Source organism: Apostichopus japonicus, chromosome 22, assembly GCF_037975245.1.
Source record: "Apostichopus japonicus isolate 1M-3 chromosome 22, ASM3797524v1, whole genome shotgun sequence".
NCBI classification, from domain to species: Eukaryota; Metazoa; Echinodermata; class Holothuroidea; order Aspidochirotida; family Stichopodidae; genus Apostichopus; species Apostichopus japonicus.
In genome coordinates this window covers 25,565,285-25,590,780 of record NC_092582.1, presented here as the reverse complement: position 1 = coordinate 25,590,780, position 25,496 = coordinate 25,565,285, and the positions used below count along the sequence as shown (strand labels likewise).

Genomic DNA, 25,496 nt, shown 5'->3' with positions numbered 1-25,496 from the left:
GTATATATATATATATGTGTGTATATATATATATATATATGGTCATTTTCATATAAATTTTTCATTTTCATATAATTTTCATTTTCATATATATATATATATGGTCATTTTCATATAACCATATATACATATGGTCATATATATATATATGGTCATATATATATGGTCATTTTCACAATGAGTGGTGTAACTTTTGTACTCTGAGGGCCAAAATTTCAAACACCATATAACTTGAAATTTTTACTAACATCACATGTTAAAGGGGTCAAATTTTTTGGAACTTCAACTTCATTTTCACAATCAGTGGTGTAACTTTTGTACACTGAGGGCCAATATTTCAAACACATGTATATAAATGTATGTATATATATATATATATATATATATATATATATATATATATACATAGGAATTATGTGTATCTAATTAAGAGAAGCACGACATTTAAAGTTACCCATATCACATAAGAGGCGCCAGGGGATGTCGTGTACGAAAGTGTGTACGCAGAGCTAGAGTATTAAACATAATAAAAAACAATTATTCTAATGCTTCTTAATGACAATTAGTATTATGCTACCAGATCTACCGTCTTATTCAACTTAGGCTACTCAATGTCTGCTAATATTGGAAATTCCACGGAACGTTCTCACGCAGAACCATTTAGAACCATTGTAGCCTATATGCATTCAGTTCATAGCACACGTTTTTCAGTTTTTGTCCAGTTAATGTGATTAGGAATATTGATATTTTTTAATTCAAACCTTTTACCGTCAATAATAACTACTGCAATTTTGAGCCTTGTTCTTGTTACTACACTATAACGGTAATAACTACGGTGACTAAAATTTTGAGCTTTGCTCTTGTTAGTACATCTAAACGATAACTACGATGACTAAAAGTCTGAGCCTTGTTCTTGTTAGTACCCTATAGCGTCCTCGCATCCCAGTGTGTATCTGTACTTTCATTTTACTTGGAATAAAAGTTACAGGTTATAGCAAGTCAAACGATAAGTTTGCGGTACTTTTATACAAAAACACAACACAGAAACACAATAATCTAGGAATAATTCTGATGACGAATTGCTGAGTCGAGTGTGGTTTTTAAAGACAATCTGGTAGTTTTGATAGAGTGAATATAACAAGCAGACGTTTCTAACATTTTTAGTTGTAAATGTACCGTGACGTCAGAAACTAAACATTTCAGTTTTGTTCTACAGGTCAATAATGGCACAGGCGGGCCCCTCTCAAAGCACCGGAAGGGATACAGGGACAAACCCTGCAGAAGGTAAGATACTTTCAGTGAACAAATAATATTTATTTTTTATATTTATTGCTTTATCTGTCCTTGTGTCAGAAAACCTCTGTACAAGACAAGAGTTACACTTTTTTGGTGAGGGATGGGGGGGGGGGGCTTTGGCAGACATACGTTTTAAAACCTTTAACTAGTGTGCAGCAAGAAAGGCAGTGACTGCGTATACATTCCTTTGTTCAGGTATACGCAGTTGAAAAGCGTGTATGTTCAGCGCACTGCATTGTAAATATATCTCTCGCAACGTACAATTAATGTACTTTACAATACAGTAGCCATATCAGACTTGAAATACTCGATTCAGTACTTTTACTCATTCTCTGGTACAATCTGTACATGTGTACTCGAGAATTTGTTTTAAAGGTTACTCCATGAATCAATTGACAAATAACCTTCCTACAACCGTTTAGACCTGACATTTCGTTACACCATAGCCGCCAATAGCTCTGCTAAGATTTGCAAAGAATGCGAGCGTATTATTCTGAACGATAGGGCACATATTAGCCCCGTGAATGTTTGAGTATTTTTGCCAACGAGTGGTTACATTATACATATATTTGAGATACTGTAACTTGATACTCCGAGTTAGAAAACTTAATGCGGCCTTAATTGACATACGACTAACAAGGATATGTTTAGTGAGTAGAAGCAGAGGAATACATATTTGACTAGGGTTGAGGAGGTTCTCTGTGTGATAAAATTAGTGACGATTATATCTCTTGCACTGACCATATGCTCTGCAAAACACACTTAGCAGCATATTGCAGATGTAACGATTTAGGATTAGGAAATTATAACATTTTGTATTAAAACTTACTTTTTTTTCTAAGTCGCAGGTTTCGATCATTTCAAAGTCAACCCTGTTAAACATCAGTCTGTTCTCGTGATTCAACAATTATCAAATTTGCTTGCATTAAAATCTGGGAGAACGATAGAACGATAGATTAGAGACACCTGGATTACTTCAATTTGAGTCAAAATGTCTTGTGAGCATTAGTTAATAATTTGTACCTCCTGGTGAAAACTTATCGAGATTTTACAGATACATAAACCAGCTTATTATCACAGACTGATACTATAACTGCTACCGATATAGGTAACTAACTTCATAGGATGCAAATGTCTTTGATTTATGTTGTATACATTAAGACGGTACACAAACCCAATTGCCCTGACAGCATTGTAGTTAGGAACATCTGTGGTACAATATTAGTAAAAAGGAAACGAACGATGTACAACTATTGACTAACTGTGGAGGCTTATCATGCACGTTAACATGCAGACCAGACAGATGTATTTAGGAACTCTTTGCATCGCCTTCATTTGTTTCTATGTTGCAGGTTTCGGTCTTTTTAAAGTCGACCTAGCTGGACATCTGAATGTTACCACGATTAAACAATTATCAACTTTGCTTGGATTAAACCCTGGAGAGATTGATATGATCAAGGGATCCCAGACACCTGGATTAGAAATGGTGAATCTTTTGGATGAGCGAGGAATTATAACTCCTACTGATATAAGAGATCTTTTAAAGATGTTACGCAAATTGAAGCTGGCTGGTGTCGCTGGGAGAATACAAAGTTCTTTCCAAGCAAAGACTTACCGAGCAAATAGAGACCAGGATCTTGATCTTGAAGGTAATCTGTTCTAAATATTATTTTCATGTTCACCCCTCTACGAATTCGCAAAGCACGAAGCGGGGTAAAGGTAATATAGGCCTAATCATCTGTTCCAATCAAAGCATCAATTCGTGTTGTTTGTATTTAATATCTGCATAGAGGTGCTAGTTAAAATCCATCCCATCTGTTCCAGGAACACTGACCTACACCATTTAGACAATAGAGAGTTGACACGGATTTAGAGACGAACTCTACTTTTTTATACAGATTTAAATAAAAGTAATTGCCATGTGCCTCTAAAATAGAGGACAGTGTTTAAATGTAAATTTTAAAGTGTTCAAAAAGCTTTGTGTTTTTATGTTCTCAGAAAAGAAAAGAGATTTCATCAAGTATTCAAAAACAGCCTATCGAACGTACTACGAAACAGCAAAGCCATTTCCTTCCATTGGCAAGTATAGTGTTAACAGTATATTTGTTGAGGGAGGTATTTACTACTTGGCTCAGGAGGGTGATTCTATGCAGAAGCCCGATGTTCTAGAACCGTTAGAATCTTACAACGATATTCTGAGCAGCCCCAAAACTAAGTCAAATAGAAAGATCATTGAGGCTGACCCTGGGTACGGGAAATCAACACTTGCATCACAGTTTGTCTATGATTGGTGTACTAACAACCCTGAATCTCCGCTCAAAGATGTGGAAATACTTATATTTCTCCAGTTGAGGCAACTGGAAGGTGTAAAGTCTATATACACTGCCATAAAGAATTCCATAGTGCCCGAAGATGAGGACATGGACGAAGCTTGCATTAAGGAAATCCTCAAAGCCTACAGAAAGTCTGTTGTCATGTTATTTGACAGTTATGACGAGTATCCTGACAAGAAAACCAAAACAGATATCTTCTCCATCATTGAGATGAAAATGTTTCAAGATATTCTTGTCATCATACTTACCAGGACATTGAACCTCCCGCCTAACTTACACCCCGAAACAAAACGAATCAGATTAACAGGGTTTGGGGTGGCTGAACGTCGAAACTATGTCCTGAAGGCATTGGCTGATGATGTCCAGTTGGCAGATCGGATCGAAATTCAGCTCCAGAGGAACCCATTCTTAAGAGATCTCTATCAGGTCCCTCTCTTCTCCACTATGGTTGCTCACATAGCACACAAGTGGCCAGAAATCGAGATATTTAGCACAGTAACAAGATTTTTCACATATGTGATCGCATGCGTTCATAACCATATGAAAATCAAGAAGGATGCTAGCACTGGGGTGCCTGCTTTTGAAACGGAACTAGCTAAACTGTATCGTATTGCTTTCGACGGCCTCACACAGAAGAACCAGCAGTTGGCATGGGAGAACACCTATTTAGTTTCAGAACTTGGACAAGAGTTCTATGATAACTATATAAAGCTCGGGATGTTGGCACAGGAAGTGGTTTTTGACATTTCCCTGTGTCGATATAAGACGGTTGCACGAATATGGCACAAAATCATCTGTGAGTTTTATGCCTCTCATCATCTGGTTTGGATTCTTAGTGAAGGTAAGTCTTCAGTACCGATAATATTAATGCATAACCATAGTTCGTCATCTCTGATGTGTAAGATAATTAGTAAACTTGAGAGAGGAAAGTATTATTTTTTATACCTTCAAGATGACCAAGGCAATGTGAGATAAAGCAGACTACACTGAATTTTCAAACAAAAATAAATTGTACACATCTGGGTAATCTAGGATGGACATGAGTTCTTATATGGCTGTGAATGTATAACCATATTGAATACTTTGACTTTTCTATTTATTAAAAAAAACTGTTATTCAGCCTATTAACTAGATTTTTGCTACTTGTGCTCGTCAGTTAAATAAACTCATCTCCACATATTTTTAAATTGCCTTTCCGGTGGTTAAAGTTGATTGCTTCGCAAACTTGCTGAGGTAAAGATCAAAACTATCCAAGTAAATATATAAACCAGATCCTCATCACATTTTGTATCACAAAGATATGAATTATTAGAGTTGGTAATATTTTGCATATGGCAACAGTAAAATGAATGATATCATCATGGCAACGCTGCTGAAAATATCTTTGTTTTTATTCATCATGATTCAATCATTTATCAAAATAGCCATATAGTATTAGCCTTTAAATCATATTTGTACCTTAATATGAGTAGTAGCATCGACAATCATGATTCCGTGTACCTTTTAGTGTTCGATTATTTGTTAAGTCATCCTAATCCAAAATTATTAAAAGTGAAGCTTTTGATATCTCATCTCACAAAGATTTCATAGATGTCCTGGTCGACTACTACAATAACAATACACCAAATGTTAGAACGTAAACAAACACCGTGACTTTCTTCATCCTAGGCAACTTTAGTTTGCAAGGATAGAGACAAGAACACAAACTAATAAATAACATTTAAAGGAATCTGTAATGTGGTGGCATTGTAAGAGTGAATCATGATATATCGAAATATAAGTATCTTTATCAATATGAAGCTAGATGCCAATGGCACCTCATAAATATTCAGTGTACTGTTTTAAACAAGAAGCAGAATCCAAAAATGCATTGTGGTTTCGATGATGTAAAATGAGCAGTTTTCTTCATGAATCTGACGTAATGTACAGTGAGGATGTACATGTTTACAAAGTTTTCACAACCTGACCCCTGGTGACCTCAACTGATCTTTGCCATCCACCAAAAACGATAGGCTTTTTATACACAATGTGGTACTCCTACACACCAACTATGAGGTCTGCCCATGCTTCCCATCTTGAGATATCGTTTTTAAAAGTTTTCACAAGTTGGCCCCTGATTACCCCCACCAAAAACAATAGGCTATTTGTAATTAATGTGGAACTTCTACACATCAAATATGACATTGGTCTGAACTTCCCTTCTTGAGATATCGTGTTTACAAGCTGGGCGTCACAAGCGAACTCACACACACACACACACACATTATACGTCATCATGAATGCATATGCTACGATTATCATCGAAACCAAAAACTACTTCTTAACCAGGAATGCAAAAAACCCATTGAGGTTTTGATTACATGCAATAAGCTGTATATTCTAATACCTGGTGATTATATTCTTTCATAGACAGCATTCTTACAGCTTACTCTCTGTTTCACTGACATGAAAAGACCAATGAAGTTCACCAACTAGAACGTAGCGATGTATATCAATTATGTAAAACAACTCAGACATTTCCTTATTGACTGACGATATCATCATAGCCTGTTATAACAGTTGACCTTCTTAAAACAAAACAATATGAGGAGGTCTGTAAAAGGATGTTACAATTTGACCGGTTGAGAGAAATACTCATTTACAGTTCTGCATCCAATTTAATGTTTTCACTGTAATATCTACACAAATGATGTTGACTTTTTTTCTGTGTTGTTTAATGTGCCCCTTTACAAACTGAATTGTTAAGACCAAGCTTACTGAAAATGTGAGCAGGTATCTAGCTGAGATGCAGATTTGACTCATTCTTCCAGTTGATTGCTAATAACCTCATATAACCTTTGACCCTAATTGACCCTACTTTTGGTAAAGATTAATGAAGCCCTCACAGGGCGACAATTTGGACAAGTTGCATAAGCAATGCCACCATTGTGGTAAACCAGTCAGACCGACCTACATTATATTGGGTAATAATGATGATGCTGTCCTAACATACTTAAATGAAGCATGTGATGAAGGTGGACTCAGTGTTACTATTTACTGTCGTACTGGCCTCTCAGAACTTACAATGTAGTAACACAGCATACAATGAAGACAGGTTTCAGTGTTAGTATTCAATGTCATTGGGCCTGTGCTTAGACCTGATTCCTGTTTATAATTACAGTGATATTAATGATGTCACAACACCATAAAACAAAATATCATTGAAATACACCATGTGAATGATAGTTTGACAAATCACACTATATACAATGGTTACTAATTAAATTATAGGAAGATTCGATGCTACAAATAAGACAATGGAACAGTAACACTATTACAATGTGTCAACACCTTGATCTCATGCCTACCGTAAACTGAACACATTAAAACCCATTTAATCTGTGTGCTTGGATTTGCAGGAGCGTCTTCAGTAGCATCATCAATCAATGTGAAAGAAACCTTGAACAGCATCAACCCGCTTGACCACCAGTATGTCTATCGCTTTGCATGTGGACTCAACAAGTCAGCAGCAGACATCATCATCAAACACCTGCAGGAAACCGAAGAGGGACGTCAGTTTGCTATTCTTTGCATGCTTGAACAAGAAGAAAAGTCAGACCAATTCATGCAGTCAGTTAAGGACTTGGTGTCAATAACAATAAACATTTTCTCATTTCATGCCAAATTGTTACAGGGGTCTACCATACAAGTCCTTGAAGTTGCTTCAGCTAAGCAGGTAATGTGTACTATTGATACTCTCAACACACCAGAACCAGTTCTTAAGTTGAAAAATTTAAATCCATCTTGGTTTAAATTTATTCCATATTTGTGACTCATCTTTGCTACCCACATGGTTCTATTACAATAGATTATTGCTGTTAACAGGCCAGCTAATTTTGATATTATACATTTGGATTTTAATGTTTCCTTCTCATTGTGGATAGATATATACCAAAACAAACTCATTAAAGTTCCTTTATGAATGTCAGTGAAATTCTGAGTATTTTTCTCTCATCTCACTCCCTTAGTCATAAATATAGCACAACATAAAACAACTATATCCTATCAGCATGAATGTGCACAACACCTATTATTTTTGTGTGTGGAAAGATGACCATTGTCTCATTAATTTGATAAAAATAAGAGATTTATTGATCATTAAAAAAGTAAATGGTTCACAGCTTACCTTGGAAAACATGAAGGCAGGTTCTTCAAATTATCCTCTGGAATATTTACTATTGTGTTGGTTATTGTATGCTGTTGTGGGTTGACTCCTCAGCTTTAATTGAAAAGGAATTAACACGATAATTACACATGTGTAGCACATTTGTTGCATTGGGGACGTAAAGAATATGTTCGTGCTCAGGCCTCATCCATCTAACAAAATTGTGGAAAAGCAAAATAATTTACCAATGATATAAATATCTTGACACAATGTTGTGGTCAATATTTGGAAAGTTTACAACATGCAGTTTATAAAACTATTATATTCCTTCCAAATAGGAACATACATGAATATGAATATCACTTTCTGATCAGGGTAGTAACTTTGCATTCCAGTGTATTCTTGTTTGGGTCTAGTGGTCTAATATGCATGAATTTGTGCAACCTAAATACATTAAAATATAAATACTTAGTACTGAATGTCGAAAATTTAGTTTGTAGAGACACTCACCCAGACTCTGATCCGTGAGTGAGATCAGTGATGCTGGCCCGTTTGAATTTCTTTTTAATTCCTTGAAGGACATGAACAGAAAACCGTTGCAAAGCAATGTTGAAAACTGTACAAGCTGGAGGTCAAAGAGAGAGACTACAAAATAATTCAACTTTCCCTTTAACTAGATTTATCAAGGTGAAAATTCAAAAGGTCTGTGATAACTTTTATATCTGTAAAGAAAAGTAACTTACACAAAGTATCCATTGTGGCATGTACTTGAAGCTATAGTGTTCAGTTAGGATCATTGAAATATTTCTTGACATCATGCTATCAATGTCTTTCCTTACTTAGTACTTAAATAATGAGGATCTATGAATATTTATGCAGTTATATTCTCAGAGCAACATATTTATTTTAATTGTTTACTACTGCTGTTTTCATCTTAGGGTTTATTGGACTGACATAGCTAACAGCACAGGACTTTAACATTATTCAAAGCAATTTTGCTTTTATCATGGAGCCACTTGGGGTATGTTTTGATTCTGAGGTATTCAACACAATTAGTTACTACAACACTATTATGAACTTCATGTTGCCTTCAAAAAGTTTCTGAAGAAAACAACAGTCCCATTTACTTGTGATTCCTGTGTACATAGATCAAATGACATTAAATATCAGGTTATCTTCACATTAAAATTTGACATCAATTTTTGGATGCACAGAATTGGGAGGTCAGGGAAAGTTAGGACGGAAATGAAGAAATGGTTGTTGCTAGTTATTTTACATTTTATCATACAAAACACTTAGTTGTGACATATGTAACATATAGCAATTGGAAGCACACAGGCTCCAGACAGTCGGATCATAGTTAACAAAATCACTGACTCACTTGCTGATGCAGTTGTACAGGGTGTTATTCACTCTTACATTATGTATAGTAACAAACTCACTTAATACATGTCTCAATTGAAACAGAATGATGGAGAAGTATGTCACATATTATATTATTTATAAATTTCTAAGCCTTGGCAAATCTTGGTTTTCATCAAAAGGAAAAAATCTCAAGTAGGTACTGCTACTACTGGGAGGAGTTTACAGGCTTGCTTCAAGAAAAATAACCCTATTCAAATAGCTTACTTTATTGTTGGGATATTAACGTTGATGATAACTCAAGTTTGAAGGTATATCTAAGGTAACTACTGGGCCAATGGAAGCCCTACTATGTACTATAGGTTTGGTCAAGTCTAACTATATACTTGTGCCAGTTCATTCCTTAGTTTGTAAATGAGATACACCAATGGGGACATGCACTTATGAACTAAATTGATTGTTTAAGAGCCTGTCATACATTTTACTGCCTATTATTTGTGGAAGTGAGGTTGACAATACTGAGGAGTGTGGCCGCACTGTAAAGACAGAGTACTACCCTTACCTGCCACACAACACTATGACACCCTGACAAATTAGAAGGGATTAAGTCATCTGAATATTTGTTCTTTAATTTATGATTCATACAAAAAACGGACCCAGTTTAGTAAATATACCAATTTGTGCACATTTACAATTGGTATGCCATACAATGTATGGCATACCATGCCTAATATATGGTGTATGTATGTTAGATTGAGACCTTAATCTTCCCTTAGGCCCTTAGGGAGTTTGTTGACCAAGCAAGTCTCTGCTCCACCAGGATTAGGCAGTAACAAAATCATTTCTACCCAGACTCAAACCTAATTATAACTACAACCCAGCTTACCAGTCCTGCTATACACTAATTATACACTTACCATTACCATCAGCATATTGTAAACCATTCTGTGCAAGATCCACATCATGTGACACCAAGGATCGTCTCAAGACTGATTAATCCACATTTACCTATTGAGGAGATAAGGACAAAAGCAATAAGAATCACTAATTCAATGTTGAGAATATCTGAACTAGATGTTTTAATGCAAACAATAAAATTTCTTGTTATTGCTGCCTTGTACCCCCCCCCCCCCCCCGCTACAACGTCAACGATACGGTCAGTGTCAGTCAGTCAGACACCCCATCTTTCGCGACTGCACTTTTCAGCTTTTTTCCGATACATTTGTACCACTGGCCCTCACTTCACAAATTTATTAATCACTCTGAGTAAATTTTATTCGACGACATAGTGGATTGTCCAAAAATACAGTGCTTTTTCCTAGCGCGCTTAATATTTCTTGCTTTGGTGGGGGGGGGGGGGGGAGCTATTTGTCACTCACATGAATTTTTATTAATTGTTCACTTCATTCAACTGAGCATTTGGGATGAAATGAACAATTGAACATTTTGCAGAAAAATGTTGAGTTGATGAGATTCGATAAGTTGTCAATTAAACATTTTGCAGAAACTTTTTCAATTGATCAGTTGGAATGAAGTGAACAATTGAACATTTTGCAGCAAAATGTCCAATTGATGAAATATGATAAGTTGTCCATTAAAGATTTTGCAGAAAAAAGTCCAATTGACGAGATATGATAAGTTGTCAATTAAACATTTTGCAGAAAAATTGTTCAATTGCTCAGTTAAAGCAACTGATCAAAATTGTTCAATTGCTCAGTTAAAGCAACTGAGCAATCCAATATTTTTCTGATTTTGATAAGATTTTATCTTGTTATCTAAACAATTTACTGAAAAATGTCAACTTAATGGGACAAAGTTTTCCTTAAGATGGCACTTTTAAGCTTCCGTAGATTAGCATTGAGTGTTTTATTGTATTCCATAGAGACAATATACATCCTGAACTAACTTGAAGCTAGCGAACAGGGTCAACCCGCCCAATAGCAAAATTAGTTCATATATAAACCGAATTGAAGCTGGCGAACGTTGTACAGTATTTCTATTAAGCATTTGTTTTTAGAGTATTCAAAAATCATACAAAGTTTTGTACGGTGGAGTCTAAGGAACGCGACATACAATTTATCAAAGTGGCAAGGAAAACATGGTGAATATGACTGATTAAAGGTCAATTTTAACCGAAATTTTTAGGTCATTCACAATCACAAGAATATATGAATGGGCCTAGGTAAATAAGAGTGCGACAGTCGGAAACTCCGACTGTCGCACTCAAATTTTCCAACTATCGTCAGTTTTACCAAGATTGGGGGGATGAGACCCCCCACACCCCCCTCTAGCGACGTCCATGGGTATAACAGTGTGAAGCAGTGGATGCTCTAATACATAAATGTTGTTGTCTTTGCTTTCACAACTGTCCCAGTAACTTCATCTCCACTTATGCCAATAGACCGTCAACCTGACCCTCCCCCCAATCCCTCTACCCAAACACACATAACAGAAGTACATCATAACTTTAAGACTATAAAAAGAATACAATATGCATTAAGGATTTCAGATTACCTAACATGCTAAGAGCTTGTCATACCGTGTTGTATGATCTTCTGTAAGAATCATAAACTGTTACTTGTCACAGTGAAATACTCAAAACTTAGCATTTTCCATAACAACTATTTAATATGATGGGATAGGTGGACATTGTCTTAAATTACATAATATCCACTTAACCTGGAGACAGTGACAATAGAAAGCCTTCATTAGCATTATATGCTCACACAGGAATGAAACTGTTTCATCATGAAACAATGGATGTCTAATGACCATTAAAATTGGTCAGATTTGAAAGATTAGAGATGTACTTGGCTATAATACAAAAATCACATCAGAATTTCCTCCTCTTGAAACCTACAATTATGGTACAATTTGTAGAGATGGTGCTACAATTACAGAAAGGCTAAATAAAGGAGGTCTTACAGAATCCCTGAGTCTAAGACACAACATTTAGAAGTATTCTTACATAAGGGAAGGGGGTGGGTGGGGTAAGAAACAGGTGGTGGACCATGCAATCATTACCCTGCTTATATAAACTGTACATACTTCTTTCAAGGGCTGTAATCCACACATGACACTGGCAAATCTCTAAATAGGCTGATCTCAGAACTGAATAATTGAAGTTTACCTGATGATGAGAAAAACAAAATTCATTTGGTCATCAGATATAATGTTATTATTAATTTAAATTGTCATTACTAAGTCTGCAAGTAGCAGAATTCTATCATGTAACATTGTCATACACATAGAAATCACACAGCTACATTATAAGCAAATGGTATGCTACTGTATTTTCAAAATCAATTTTCAAAATAAAATTAGTAAAAGATGAGGGATGTCTTCTAATAATATTATTATAATATGATATTATATACTATCTTGAATTCTTGATGTGATATTTACAACTTAGTTAAAAAATATAATAACCTTGTAAAGAAACTAATGCAACTAGAACACAAACCCATGGACTGTACAAGATGAGTTCAAGGTCTCATAATGCTTCCCACAGTGAATATACAGCTCAACAAATACCAACATAATTGAAATATAAACAAACATTAATCTAAAATTGAGACAAGCATTGAATCTTCAATACAAACTAAGTGAAATATGTGATGAAGAATATTATATTTTATATTAGGATAAACAAAGACTTAAAAAGTTGGCCAGGTGACACAATTGTGCATGGAACTGTGCCTGGCTCTCAGTGTCCCTGGTTTTGTGTACACCTTACTTGAATAATGCTTCTTTAGCCTCACAGGATGTGATTGTGAATCTTAGAACTGGTGTGCGACAGTTTATCAGGAGTTTGGAGAAAAATATCAAAGAAGTAAAGGAGATACAAACCCAACCATAATCTTCAGCTGATATGATAGACATCTTTGAGATGAATACCAAAGGTGGAGGTGATTTGCATTTTACTGTCCAATTATATTTCAATCATATTTTCAATATTTAAGCAAATGCTTAAAACAGTAATCTCTACTGCACTACAGTAAATAAACATCATAACAAACAAATTACATTAAAGTTCAAGATTATATCCATAGTAGTGTGACCTTTGTGTGACCTACCTAACTTAGTCAAGGTTTTTTGTTGTTTGATGGAGTGTTCATTACAAATACCTCTAACACAAAGCTCAGCAATACAGACTGAGTTCAATGTTTCTACAGCATTAAGGAATATCTAAAATGGTATCTCAAGTTTTGCTTTGAATCTGAAGAAATAAATACCTCAACAGAAGACATATTTGTAGGTAACCCAATCTACTTTCATACAAACCAACAAGTTGCCTTCCAGTATTACCATTCTGGGAGTGTCAGGAGTTCTAGTAGACTTTATTCATTTGAGTCTCAGGAGGCAATTTTATTTCAGTTGGGCAAACGGTAAAATGTACCAGAGGGTGTTTAGGCAGCTATTGTGTCATGGCAAGCTCATTACAAACATACCAAGTACTGGATTAATCCAGCAAGAATCCGATCATTTAATACCCTTACTAGGGATTAAAATTATTTTAGTGAGAGTGAATGGAGATAAAAGAGTATTGCTTGATTTACGATGCTATCCAAAAAATCTACCAGAGGTTGCTGAAACATTACTATCACTGTTCTACACTAACCATTAATGTGATTACCATCACATGGAGTAAATATCAGCTGATAAACCATTCAGTGTTCTTGTCAGTACAGTATGAAACTTCCATCAAAAACTGGTAACTACAGGTGGAATAGGTGATCCCCTAATAGCTCGCTTCAGGATAATTCAAGTTAATCTAATGAAAAAACCAGAAAATGATGTGAATGAGATTAAGTTTAACTGATAGTATCTATTGAGAATGTCGTCCAGAAATAGATATGTGTAGGTCTCTGGCTAACTACCCTGTATATATGGACATTCACAGAGACATAATCCAGAAGGAAAGTACACTTCAGTTTCCAATAACCAGATAAGTGCAAAAACAATTCACCAGTAAACCATCAATCTTGAACCGGATTGTCTGTTGTTTAGTGGAAGTGACATATAAAGGTGCGGTACAGTAATATAAATGAGCTCCCAAAGGAGAGCCCAACCTCACACAAACCCAACCATGCATGGTTTGGCATGACTGAGAAATTTGTGAGATTTCGCACCCCTCTTTCCTATTTAGGAGAGAATGTCTTTTGAATTTCCACTCATCAGGAGATAAATGTATCTAATGTTGTGTGTCAGCTTTGGTGGATGTGTGTTTTTATAATATTTTTCTTCATTTCATGGCACCAGGCCCCTGGAGACTGAATTGCCTACATTGACCTAGTTACACCACTCCCTGGGGGTACTCTTTCCAGATTTTAGATCACCAAATGTTTATAGAGTACCCTGTTCAGCTGGTCAATTGCTATCCAATATGGTCAGTTCTTTCCACAAATTTAATGAAGACACTTGTAACCTCAAAATATTGAGTTGAAAAAGTTTTGAGATAAAAAAGTCAAAATTTTGAAATTTGGTGACACTTGTTTCCCCCTATGTCCCTATTAAGCCACCGTACTCAAGTCGGTGAAGTTAGATCAATTTGTAGACCAATTAGAATTTTTAAAACCAACTGCCAGTGACTAGCTCAGCAATGTTTACAAACAAAACAAGCAAAAGTGACAATTCTGTATTCACAGCTGTATATACTCAGATGAGTAGGAAGTATTTCCAATTGTGTTCTCTGTTTATAGTGGCTGGACTGCAAAGCTCTCCAAATCTTCAGTATTTTCACATATGTCCTGGAACCTGCTAGCAATTTTGAGCACATGAGGACATGTCAGTAAAACAAATTTTACTCTGTGGAATATATATATCTGAGCCCTAGCCGGGTGCTTCAGAAGAGCTCTGTAACATCTGAGACTTCTTGTCCTCTTCTACTAAGTTTAAAACATGTAAATACATGTTAGAGAGAAAAATGTAACTTCTATGAAGTATAAATCTAAGCCCTGGTGGGAGTCCCTGGGGACTTCAGCTGAGGCATTTCCCCTTTCAGATATTTAATGTTCTCTGAACATGATTTTGCAGCCCTAGTGGAGCCCATGGGGAGGGGGGGGGGTGGTGGCAAGTGCTCACCATCCTAATGGATGACAGTGCTTGTATATCTTTGAATGCCCTCTAAGAGTTTTTATTTTAAACACTATTTAGCTCTCAAATATGCAAGGAAGACATGTTATCATGACATGATAAATTGATAAAGAGTGGCAGGGCAATATTACTTCCTTAACCATGCTTGCTAGCTAGCAGTTTGGTGAATCAAGTCAACAAACCACATTTACTTCATTCTTACCATTCCTATGGAACTCTGTGCATCAAGAAGTGTAGGATACTGAAAGAAGCTTGATAGGTTCATAGGTCCTGATCTCCTCAATCCAGTACAGTCTCCATCTTCATATTCACTAGAGGGTTTCTTCCTCGGTTGAATTATATGTCATGGAGCCGTTCGAGCCTCAGTGACTTCTAAATCAAAATTGAAACACTAACATGAAAGCAAATTAGTAAGTTATTCAGAAATTTCAGAAGACTTCAGAAACAAAAGGATACTCACAACAAAGAAAAACCCATGGTAGCAGTTCCACTTTGATCCAATCATTGATCTTTTTAATTTTAGTGATTATACTTTATTACAGTGTTTGGTTTTTGAAGCTTTCTTAAAGTTCTTATGAACTTTTGCATTCAGTTAGCATGTGACACTAAAACAATCTTTGTGGGCAATCAACTTCACATGTTAGCTGTAAAAGACCCCTACACTTTTAGTAAGTAAATTATGTAAAAGTGCATATTTGATTTGTGATATTGAAGCTGAAGATACGTCAATAGGAAATTAGCATTTACCAGCACAAACCCTAGAAATTCTGGATATGTTCCAATAATGGGTTTGTCTTGGACCAGTTAGGGTGGTGTAAAGCACTGCATTATTTTGGTGACACAAGCTACAATAATGCTTGTATATGATTGGAATATAGAATCTCAATCTCTGGAAAACCTTGCATTTCATTTGACCTTTACTCACTGGCAGGTTAGCACTTAAATCCACAACATTTCAGGAGAGGAAACAACTCCAGAGTACTTTAAGAGTAGGTTTTTGGTTCCTTGCTTTTTGCAAAGCAATGAACCTATGCGTTCAACTTGGCGTGTGTGTGGGTGCGTGTGTGTATGTGTGGGTGTGTATGTGACGCTTGGCTTGTGTACATGATATCTCAATAAGGAAATGATGTATCATGATCAAACTTGTTGGGTGGATAGCCCATAGTAAGAGGAAGATCCCTATTGTTTTTGGTACCCGCAAAGGTCACCAAAGGTCAGTTGAATGGGGTAAGGGATCGTTTCCAAACATACCGGTAATGTGATCGAAGGTCAACAAAGGTCAATTAATGATAAAAAACTAGTATTTTCGCGATAACTTGAGAACGAAATGTCCGTTAGGGTTGGGAGTTGCTCCAATGTAATCCAATTGTCGACCCGCATCTGGGTGACCCTTGACCTCTGGTGACCTTTACATGTTTTGGGGGATTTTTACAGTTTCGATGCTATTTTCAGATGTCAAAGGTACCTTCTGATCAAAAATATCAATAGGTTGACCCCGTGTGACCTTTATGTGCGAAGTTGTATGGGGTCAAAGTTTTTCGGTCGGAGTTAGGATGATTGTACAGACTTGTCGTTTTGTTTTTTTGGAATCAGGAGATTAAACTACATCTGAAACCAAGGTCAAAAGGTCAAAGGTCACATTAGAAAAAATGTGCTTATTTTGGGAGGAAACGAGCAAAAAAGAAAATGTTTGGTTTTGATGCTAGATTTGGATATCAAAGGTAGCTTCCGATCAAAAATGTCAATGGGTTGACACCCGTGTGACCTTCGTGTGCGAAGTTATAAGAGGTCAAAGTTAATTTTCAGACATTTAATGCAATAACTCCCAGTTCTAAGGTGTGACATGGTTGATATTTTTGGACAAGTTGCAAATGGTATCTAGGGAATATTTTCAAACTCAACGGTCATGTGATCCGAGGTCACCAAAGGTCAATTGATGTTAAAAAACTAGTATTTTGGGGGGGAGAAAATGGGCAAAGAAAAAAATGTTTGAATTTGTATAGTTTGATGCTCTATTTAGGTCTCACCGATCAAAAATGTCAATAAGTTGACCCAAGGTGACCTTTGTATATTAAGTTATTTGAGGTCAAAGTTAATTTTCAGATGTTAAAGGTATTTTCTGATCATAAATGTCAATAGGTTGACCCCCGTGTGACCTTCGTGTGCGAAGTTTTACGAGGTTAAAGTTAATTTTCAGACATTTAATGCAATAACTCCCAGTTCCAAGGTGTGAAACGGTTGATATTTTTGGAGTAGTTGCAAATGGTATAGGGGAATATTTCAAACTTAACGGTCATGTGATACAAGGTCAACAAAGGTCAATTAATGATAAAAAAATTGTATTTTTGCGATAACTTGAGAACAAATTGTCCGTTAGGGTTGGGAGTTGCTTCAATGTAATGCAATTGTCGGCCCGCATCTGGGTGACCCTTGACCTCAATTTGACCTCTGGTGACCTTTGCATGCTTTGCGGATATTTACAGTTTCGATGCTATTTTCAGATGTTAAAAGTACCTTCTGATCATAAATGTCAATAGGTTGACCCCGGATGAGCTTTGTGTGTGAAGTTATAGGAGGTCAAAGTTAATTTTCAGACATTTAATGCAATAACTCCCAGTGCCAAGGTGTGACAAGGTTGATTTTTTTGGACACGTTGCGAATGGTATAGGGGAATATTTTCAAACTTAGCGGTCATGTGATCCAAGGTCACCAAAGATCAGCTCATGTTAAAAAAACTACTATTTTGTGGGGAGAAAATGGGCAAAGAAAAATGTTTGAATTTGTACAGTTTTGATGCTCTATTTAGGTCTCACCAATCAAAAATGTCAATTGGTTGACCTCCGGGTGACCTTGTGTGTGTGAAGTTATGTATACAAGTTCAAAGTTAATTGTTAGACATTTAATGCAATTAAATCCCAATGCCAAGGTAGGACATGCTTGATATTTTGTGAATGGGATGGTGGAACATTTTCAAACTTAAAGGTAATGTTATCTGAGGTCACCAATGTTATCATATCTGTTGGCCCGCTTGTAGGTGACCTTATTTTTCGTACAATTCCGACGCCATATTTAGATCTCAAAGTGCCTTTTGATAAAAAATCAGATCACATTTTGTGATCACAAAAGTGTTGCCTACAGTATAGTGCTGGTTACTTTATGGGAACATGTAGGACCACAATTACTTGGACTATTTGAGCCCAATCTTGCTTGATAATATTATGTGTATTGTCATATACCCCCAAGCAAGGAACCACAGTGCCCTTGGGCTCTTGTTATGACTAAATTTGACTAAAACCTTTCAGACAGTTGGATGATCTCGCAAGTGTAGAACACTTCTTCATTAAAACTAATATGATCCAAGTATTGTTGAGGGGGGAAAACCTCCCCTTCAAGTTCAACTTGTAACCAACTAACACTGTAACAGGCTGGCATCACCATATTTCAGCTACTCCTACATTGTGCTGAGCCTAGGTCAAGCTTTATGATGGCATTGCGGTAGTATTGGATATTGTAACTAAAACCATTGGACTAGTACTAAGTTAGGCTCACTTTTCTTATATGACTAGAGAAGGCCTAAGCCATAACTTCAACGTTATGATGTCCTTGCCCTTGTAGGTACATAGCCTAACAATATGAAGCTTGAAAGGAACACAAGACATACAGTACGTGGGATTTCTTCTTTGACAATTGCAATATACTCAGTCTGTTTCTTTCAGTAATATGTTCACCATCTGGAATATATTGCAATATCTTCACATTTAGTAAGCCAGTACTGTAGCTTCGGGGAATCACACCGAACAAACAGGGAAGTATACAACCATACAGCCGTTCTTCAAAGGCTGCTTTACACTGTGTCGTTGGTTTGTTTAGATTTTGAAAATGAGACTTGTTCAAGTCGTTTCCATTGGCCACGAGGGAAATTCCCCTCTTTTTCAGATAATGATCAATCTTCCAATTCAAATAATAGCAATTTACAACAAAATGGCAAATTCGTTAAATCTAAAAGTGAGGACTGCAACGATATGCTGCAAAATGTAAATTCATTATTTACACCTCGACAATTTTCTGGTAATGATGCGCGTATCCAGGGGGGGGGGCGTTGGGGGCGCGCACCCCCCAGGTAAGAAAAAGAGGAGAGAAAAAAAAGAGAAGAAGAAAGGGAAAAAAAGAGGGGGGAAAGAGGAGGAAGTAAGGGAAAAGAAAAGAAAAAGAAAAGGAGGGAGCAGAAGAAAAACGCCAAGACACCGGGAAGAGAAAGAGGAACAGTGACATAATTACAGCGCTGACCACTATTATGTACGCAGGGTAGCCAGTGACGGATCGAGGGTTTCGGAAGGGGCGTGCGCCTCTGAGCCTAACCCTATAACCGAAAACTCCATTTTTGACGTTTCCATTTTTCCTCTATCACTAATATATATATATATATATATATATATATATATATATATATATATATATTATTCTATATATAATTCTATATATAGTATATCATGACGCGTGTGTGTGTATGGACGCCTTAAAAATTATTGTACAATTGTGCTCTGAAACCAACTGTGGCTGGTCTTGAACTCGAGCGAGTCGTCGGGGAACATGACGCACAGGCCTGTAAGAAGACGGCAAAACGGGAAGCTCTTTGCCGGGAAATCTTGATAATTCGCGGGAAATCTCAAACGCAGGGAAAAAAATAATAATGTGGAAACAAGGTTAGAGAAAGAGCCAAAGAGGAAATAAAATTTAAAAAAGATGATAAATAACAAATCAGAAAAACTTACTAGTGTCTGGGTGTCTTTATTTCTCACTTGAAACATCCCAAAATAGCATCATAATTATTTAATACACTCAAAGGCATCGCCGCCGCCAGCCCGCTGCATCTCTCAAGCCAGTGTTGGAAAACCTTGTTCAATTTCCCGCGAACACACTGCCGATTTCCCGCCGGTGTTCGCGCAGCGAACACGCCGAGCACGCGTAGCGTTCGAGAATAATGGCGTGGGGTCCAGGGGCCGCCTTAGGACCCTGGTGGGGTCAAGGGGTGGAACCCCTTGTGGGGGCCTAGGGGCGAAGGTCCCCGGAAAATGTTGGTATTTTTGCGTGTCTGGCGATAAAAAATTCGCAGTTGAGGATGCAAATACTGACAACTTTTTGAATTTAAATTGTCACGAAACTGATGAAAATTTTAAAATGACAAGTAAGAGTAGCTATATTTTGTTATAAAATGAAAAGAGATTTAATCTGTCTTACAATCTTTAAAAAGTTTAACTTACATAACTTCCGATATTATGAAACAAACAACGTTAGGCAAAGCCCCGTTTCTAGACTGCCTAACAATGAATAGCGTGCACTATACGTACATCAGTTTACAACTGCAGTACTGTTTAACCCTACTTAAATAGTACGGTAGGCTACAGTGCTGCGAATTTTCCCAGGTACCTTGCCAAACAACTTTGAGCTCTTCCCCTGTCTAACACCTGTTGGTTTGGTTATGTTACACGTGTTACACGAGGCACAGCCCATGCCATACACGCATATCACGATATCAAGGCCCCTATAGCTATGGCCATCTTTATTATGAAAGTAAACCTTGTAATAACTTATGTTTTAGGCCACTTGGCATGATTAACTAAATGCTAAATATTGTTTCCATGTTCTTGTAGAAAACGTCAACTTCGCAAAATACAATTAGTTGTGTTTTGTACTGTAGTTACGTGGGATCCGTAACCGACAAGGTGGTTAGGCTATTTGCTATGCACTTAACTATGGTAGGATATTATTTTTTTCCGTATTTTTGGAAATTCTTGAAAATACTTTCTTTTTCCCCCGCTTAACACCAGATGTGGTCTTACGGTTTATTCATAAATGGGTGTACTAGAGCCTTGTTTACATGACATTAGTTGCATTTAGCACGATATGCCATTTTCGCGTGAATTTTTCGAAAGTGTTTTGCTCGATCTTTCGTAAAATTTGAAAGGTGTAGGCCGACCAACTTACTTTTCGTACACAATTGGTAATTTCTCTACTGATTTTCAGAGTTTTTATCTCTATACAGTCAAGTGAATACGTTGTGTATTTAGTATAAACTTATCGCGAATGCAAGAAAACGATGCGGGGATTTCCAGCAGACAAATGTTTTCTTTGCGGGCTTACTGAGTCAGTTGAAGGGCATCCCGCACCTTAGAGGGAACACTGAACTGAAGTCAAATTCATACGACAGAAAACGTTTACTTACTAACATACAATATAAATGTAAACAAATGTGGAATGGCATTATTGTTCAAAACTTTTCCCGCGAGGCTGATTTATTACAGCAACCTTCCCGCGTTGTGCCGTGGGTGTCAGTGTGACATTGACATTGCCTTTTACACAATCAGTTTTGTTTTAACTACGTTTGTTTAGTCTTGATCAGAAATATTTTTGAAGACGTGGAAAGTCTGCTCAGTTTGATCGATCCAACACAATATAATAATAAAGGCTTACTGGGTGATCTTTTCAATGGATTTTTATTTCATTTGTTTCTATTTTTATCGTGAACCATATCCAATTTATCTCTCTGCTCCAAGCCATGCGGCACACTGTGCATAAAAACTCATACGATCCATCGCGCACTCGATTGCTAAAATACACGTGCTCGCTCCAGCTCCACTGAAATGTAGAGAGTGGCTCACTCGCATCGCATGTAACTTTACGATGTTTGTTTACATTACATAACACCCCGACTTGAATGCTAATTGTACCCCAAACCTAGTACCGTAACTCATACAATGAATCTAAAAATTAAATTTCGCATGCGAAACTTAATTAATGACCTTTGCCCGTATTACCCAGACTTTGACAAAATCCTGCAACACACCACTTCATAGATAACAAGTGATCGGGTTGTGTTTTAGTGACATCTAGAGGTCGTGCACTGACCTACATGGAGTATGACCACTCCCGATTTTGCAATCTCCCAAGATCAGGCCCCGAAAAATCCAAAGAAATCCCAAAGACACTGTACTGTATGGCTATCGAGCAATATCTAGCGATATCTATAGGAATGAAAATCCCAAGATCTTTCATAAACTGAAGGCAAATAGAGAATCGAAGCCTTCAGTGTGTAATGAACTTAAAACTGTGCGTCTTTCGAAATGAAAAGAATGTTGGACATTGCCAATAAATAATAATAAAAGTTATTTATTTCAGTCTCATTTCAATTATTCGAATTTGTAAAGCAAACAGCAAATATCACATCATATCAGTGAGCATGAAAATGACGTTCCATGATGAACAGCCTCCAAACTGTCTATGTGTGTAATGTTCGGTTTCGGAAATATCTGGTATTTTTTTCATTTCCTTCAACGAAGTTTTATAGTAGCCTTTATAAGAGGGTTTAATATTTGTACACGAATACATGGGCGCAGATCCTGGCGGGGACAGCGGGACGCGTCCCACCAACTTTTTCAGTGGCGGGGACATGATATACCGTGTCTCCATGCACCAAGTTGTCTTGACCAACGTTGCATTTAAAATTCCCCTGTATTGAACTTTGGCGCAGTTTGATCCAGCAATGTGCAAATTACATGCTATAAGAGACGAGAATTATTACTATTGACACTGTTAGGCGTGACTCCTCCGCTGAAGTATTAACACATTCAATCATGTGAAACAATCCATACGCGAGACTGGTAAATTGTGGTCAGCAAAACGGACTGAGTGCGAACAAAACAATTGTTACAACTCACACTGTGTGTTGCAAATTTGAGCTAGCTTCACGTCCAGTTCTCATTTTATTATAGTTATCCACAGTTAAATATAGGACGGAAATCGCATTTGCGGCAGTCTATAATTGTTTTCTGGGAGAGGATCCCAGGCCCATCGTAAACAAAAGTCTACTTCGATTTTTTGTCCCCTAATGTTTTTTTTTTCTGCAGACGCCCATTTATTTCCCCAAACTAAATTTCTAACCCATGAGATCTAAACCTTAAGGAGGTTTGGGACCATCATTGGGTCTGGGAAGTGTTATTTCCGGCGATCTGGGAGGTATATTTGCCCAAAAAATTCTTGTACTCTACGCGCGAACCCATGGTCGCGCTACGCTTAGAGAGTATCAGAGAACATACACGCGTCCCCACCATCATCCAAGACTGATCCGCGCCCATAAACCAATAAATTAACTGTGTCAGAATTTTCGAAAATTCCCTGACCAACATTCTTAACATACTTCCCTCTACTCGTGCAATTTTGACCGGTCTGTTAGGGGTTGAAGGAAGTTTTTTTCTATATTGGTTGTCCATAGATGAAAATTTGTGCAACATTATGGGTATGTTTTGAAGTGAATTTATTTCACGAGAAATGTGAACTTTCAAATTCTGAACAAATAATGGGCTTAAAACCTTAAAAGTGGGGCTGACGGGTATTGTGGGCCGCGACGTAAAATCACCTACAAAAGCAATGGCCCACAGGAGATGCTATGAGGTCGAACATGATGTGTGACTGGTGACAATCTTCAAAAAGGTTTTGGATGAAACAAAACTATTGGGAAATACTTGGCGCTCAGGCAATAGTGTAGATCTGGTTGGTCATTTTAAAGCCCGAGATGTGCCATTTCCGGTGATCTGGGGGGTATCAAAACCAGAAATTTTCTTGAACGCTGCGCGCCAACCGATGGTGAGAGGCGAGTGTAAGTTCCAAGGGAAAATGCGTACTATCGACTAGCGAAATCTATCGTGATAGTATTGCGTCACTACAAGTGTCATCAAGACAACAAGATAATTAGACATCTTAAGCATTTTTCAGGATATTGTTTTACTACAAGCTTAGAGAGAAGTCAATATTTTATCATTTCTAAAACCTTTTGAAATGACGAGATGAAAGTATTTTGGTATTTCAACATTAATCAGAAAATGTCCAAATTATACACTTGGATAGAAGTCTGGGGGGAGGGAGGGTCAATGTTACATACAGCTGAGAAGAAGGCCACTGCTACGGGTGTACATCCCTCCCCGCCCCCACCCCCTTGCGACTTTACATAAACAGTATTCATAGGCAAAACTGCATGGTGTATGGAGCCAATTGGTAGTCTAATTATGCCTCGGAGTGCACCATTTAACATAAATTTTCAAAATAAATTCAGGGGACGGGGCTACTGAGATTTGCCTTCAACAAGCTAACGACCACACCTCCTCCGTTTTTAAACTTCTTCTTTCCACTCTGGCCTTTCCATAATAGTGTAGGCCCTTCCTCAGTCAGTTGGGATTTGCCCCCCCCCCCCCTTTGAAATCCTATATTAAAAATGGGGATGGAGAATGGGTCCCATTCTCCTAGTCCTGCGAACCGATTTCAAGTAGTAGATAACCTATACATCTGCTATTAAAATGTGGTACATTTTTCATCAAGGTAACATGCTATAATGTGTACCTCTTTGTCAGGCATTATTGTATATAGGAATAATAACTGGTTGGGCAACATGTCCACCCAACGGCTATTTACAGAATAACTGGACGGGCAAGACTGTATTTTCTGATTTTTCATGCAATTATGCACTAGTGATTTTAACATCGGTTAGTTCAGTTTTCAAACTTCACACCCGTATTCTTTAGCACAACCTTAAGTTTAGACAAAATTTATAGTCTAACTACGCCTCAGAATTTTTTCAGTCGGAGGACCCCCACAAGCCCCTACATGGAATTGCATTCAACGACTCCACAGCAACACCATCAAAACTTTCGAATCCACCTATAGTCTGACCATAAAGGATCATTCCCCTTCCTAAATTTGTCGGGAGAATTTGGAATGTGAACCCACGTTACTGGGTACTAAACCATACAGAAGAGTCGATCCGTTTTCAGGATTGGAGACGCAAACTATCATTACCGATAAAGCCCCTCCATGAATGCACACATATACTTAATCATAAATATACACAAATTAGCCACAAGATGTACCTCCTCCTATATGTTCTACACCCATCCCCATATCTATGTAGACATGTGACAAATCACTTGATTGGCGTAGGAAGGGAGCACAAAATGAATGGGTTGGGAGGGGGTCGGGATAGGCATCCCAATTAAGCAAACAATACACATTTTGTCATTACTGTGACCCACATGGAACACTGAAACCTTTCAAAAAAATGTTGTTAAAAATGTTGATTATTTTATCCCGAAAGTTTCGAATATATCTGGGAATTTCAACCCTTTCTCAAAATTGCAACCCTTTTCTTGAAAATCAAATTTGTCCTAAAATCGCCATCTGTAATTTAACCGAAATTCTCAATGTTAAACTACTTCATC

At 37.2% G+C, this 25,496-nt stretch overlaps 1 protein-coding gene and 2 long non-coding RNA genes across 6 annotated transcripts in view; 1 reads left to right on the top strand and 2 right to left on the bottom strand.

Annotated features, from left to right (window-relative positions):
- Window positions 1–12,198, bottom strand: part of LOC139963705 (uncharacterized) — a 113,801-nt gene extending 101,603 nt beyond the window's left edge. Inside the window, exons 1-2 of the long non-coding RNA XR_011791733.1 lie at window positions 12,184–12,198; window positions 10,059–10,143 (exon numbers count right to left, since the gene is read on the bottom strand). This is a non-coding gene — a long non-coding RNA (uncharacterized lncRNA). The remainder of the gene's footprint in view (window positions 1–10,058; window positions 10,144–12,183) is intronic.
- The window catches only part of LOC139963693 (NLR family CARD domain-containing protein 4-like), an 80,543-nt gene that overhangs the window by 16,485 nt on the left and 38,562 nt on the right, over window positions 1–25,496 (top strand). For all 3 annotated transcript variants that reach the window (XR_011791724.1, XM_071964743.1, XM_071964744.1), the window contains exons 2-5: window positions 1,217–1,284; window positions 2,649–2,945; window positions 3,295–4,470; window positions 7,028–7,344. Coding sequence is in view for 2 of the 3 variants with exons in the window: in XM_071964743.1 (XP_071820844.1) it covers window positions 1,224–1,284; window positions 2,649–2,945; window positions 3,295–4,470; window positions 7,028–7,344 (1,851 nt within the window). In the remaining variant the exon portion in view is untranslated. The remainder of the gene's footprint in view (window positions 1–1,216; window positions 1,285–2,648; window positions 2,946–3,294; window positions 4,471–7,027; window positions 7,345–25,496) is intronic.
- LOC139963708 (uncharacterized) lies at window positions 13,766–19,624 on the bottom strand. 2 transcript variants are annotated; one of them, XR_011791739.1, is made up of 3 exons: window positions 18,893–19,624; window positions 15,434–15,603; window positions 13,766–13,909 (listed from the first exon to the last, which is right to left on the bottom strand). It is a non-coding gene; the product is annotated as an uncharacterized lncRNA (long non-coding RNA). The 2 variants fall into 2 exon arrangements; XR_011791740.1 differs by having other exon boundaries at window positions 18,898–19,624.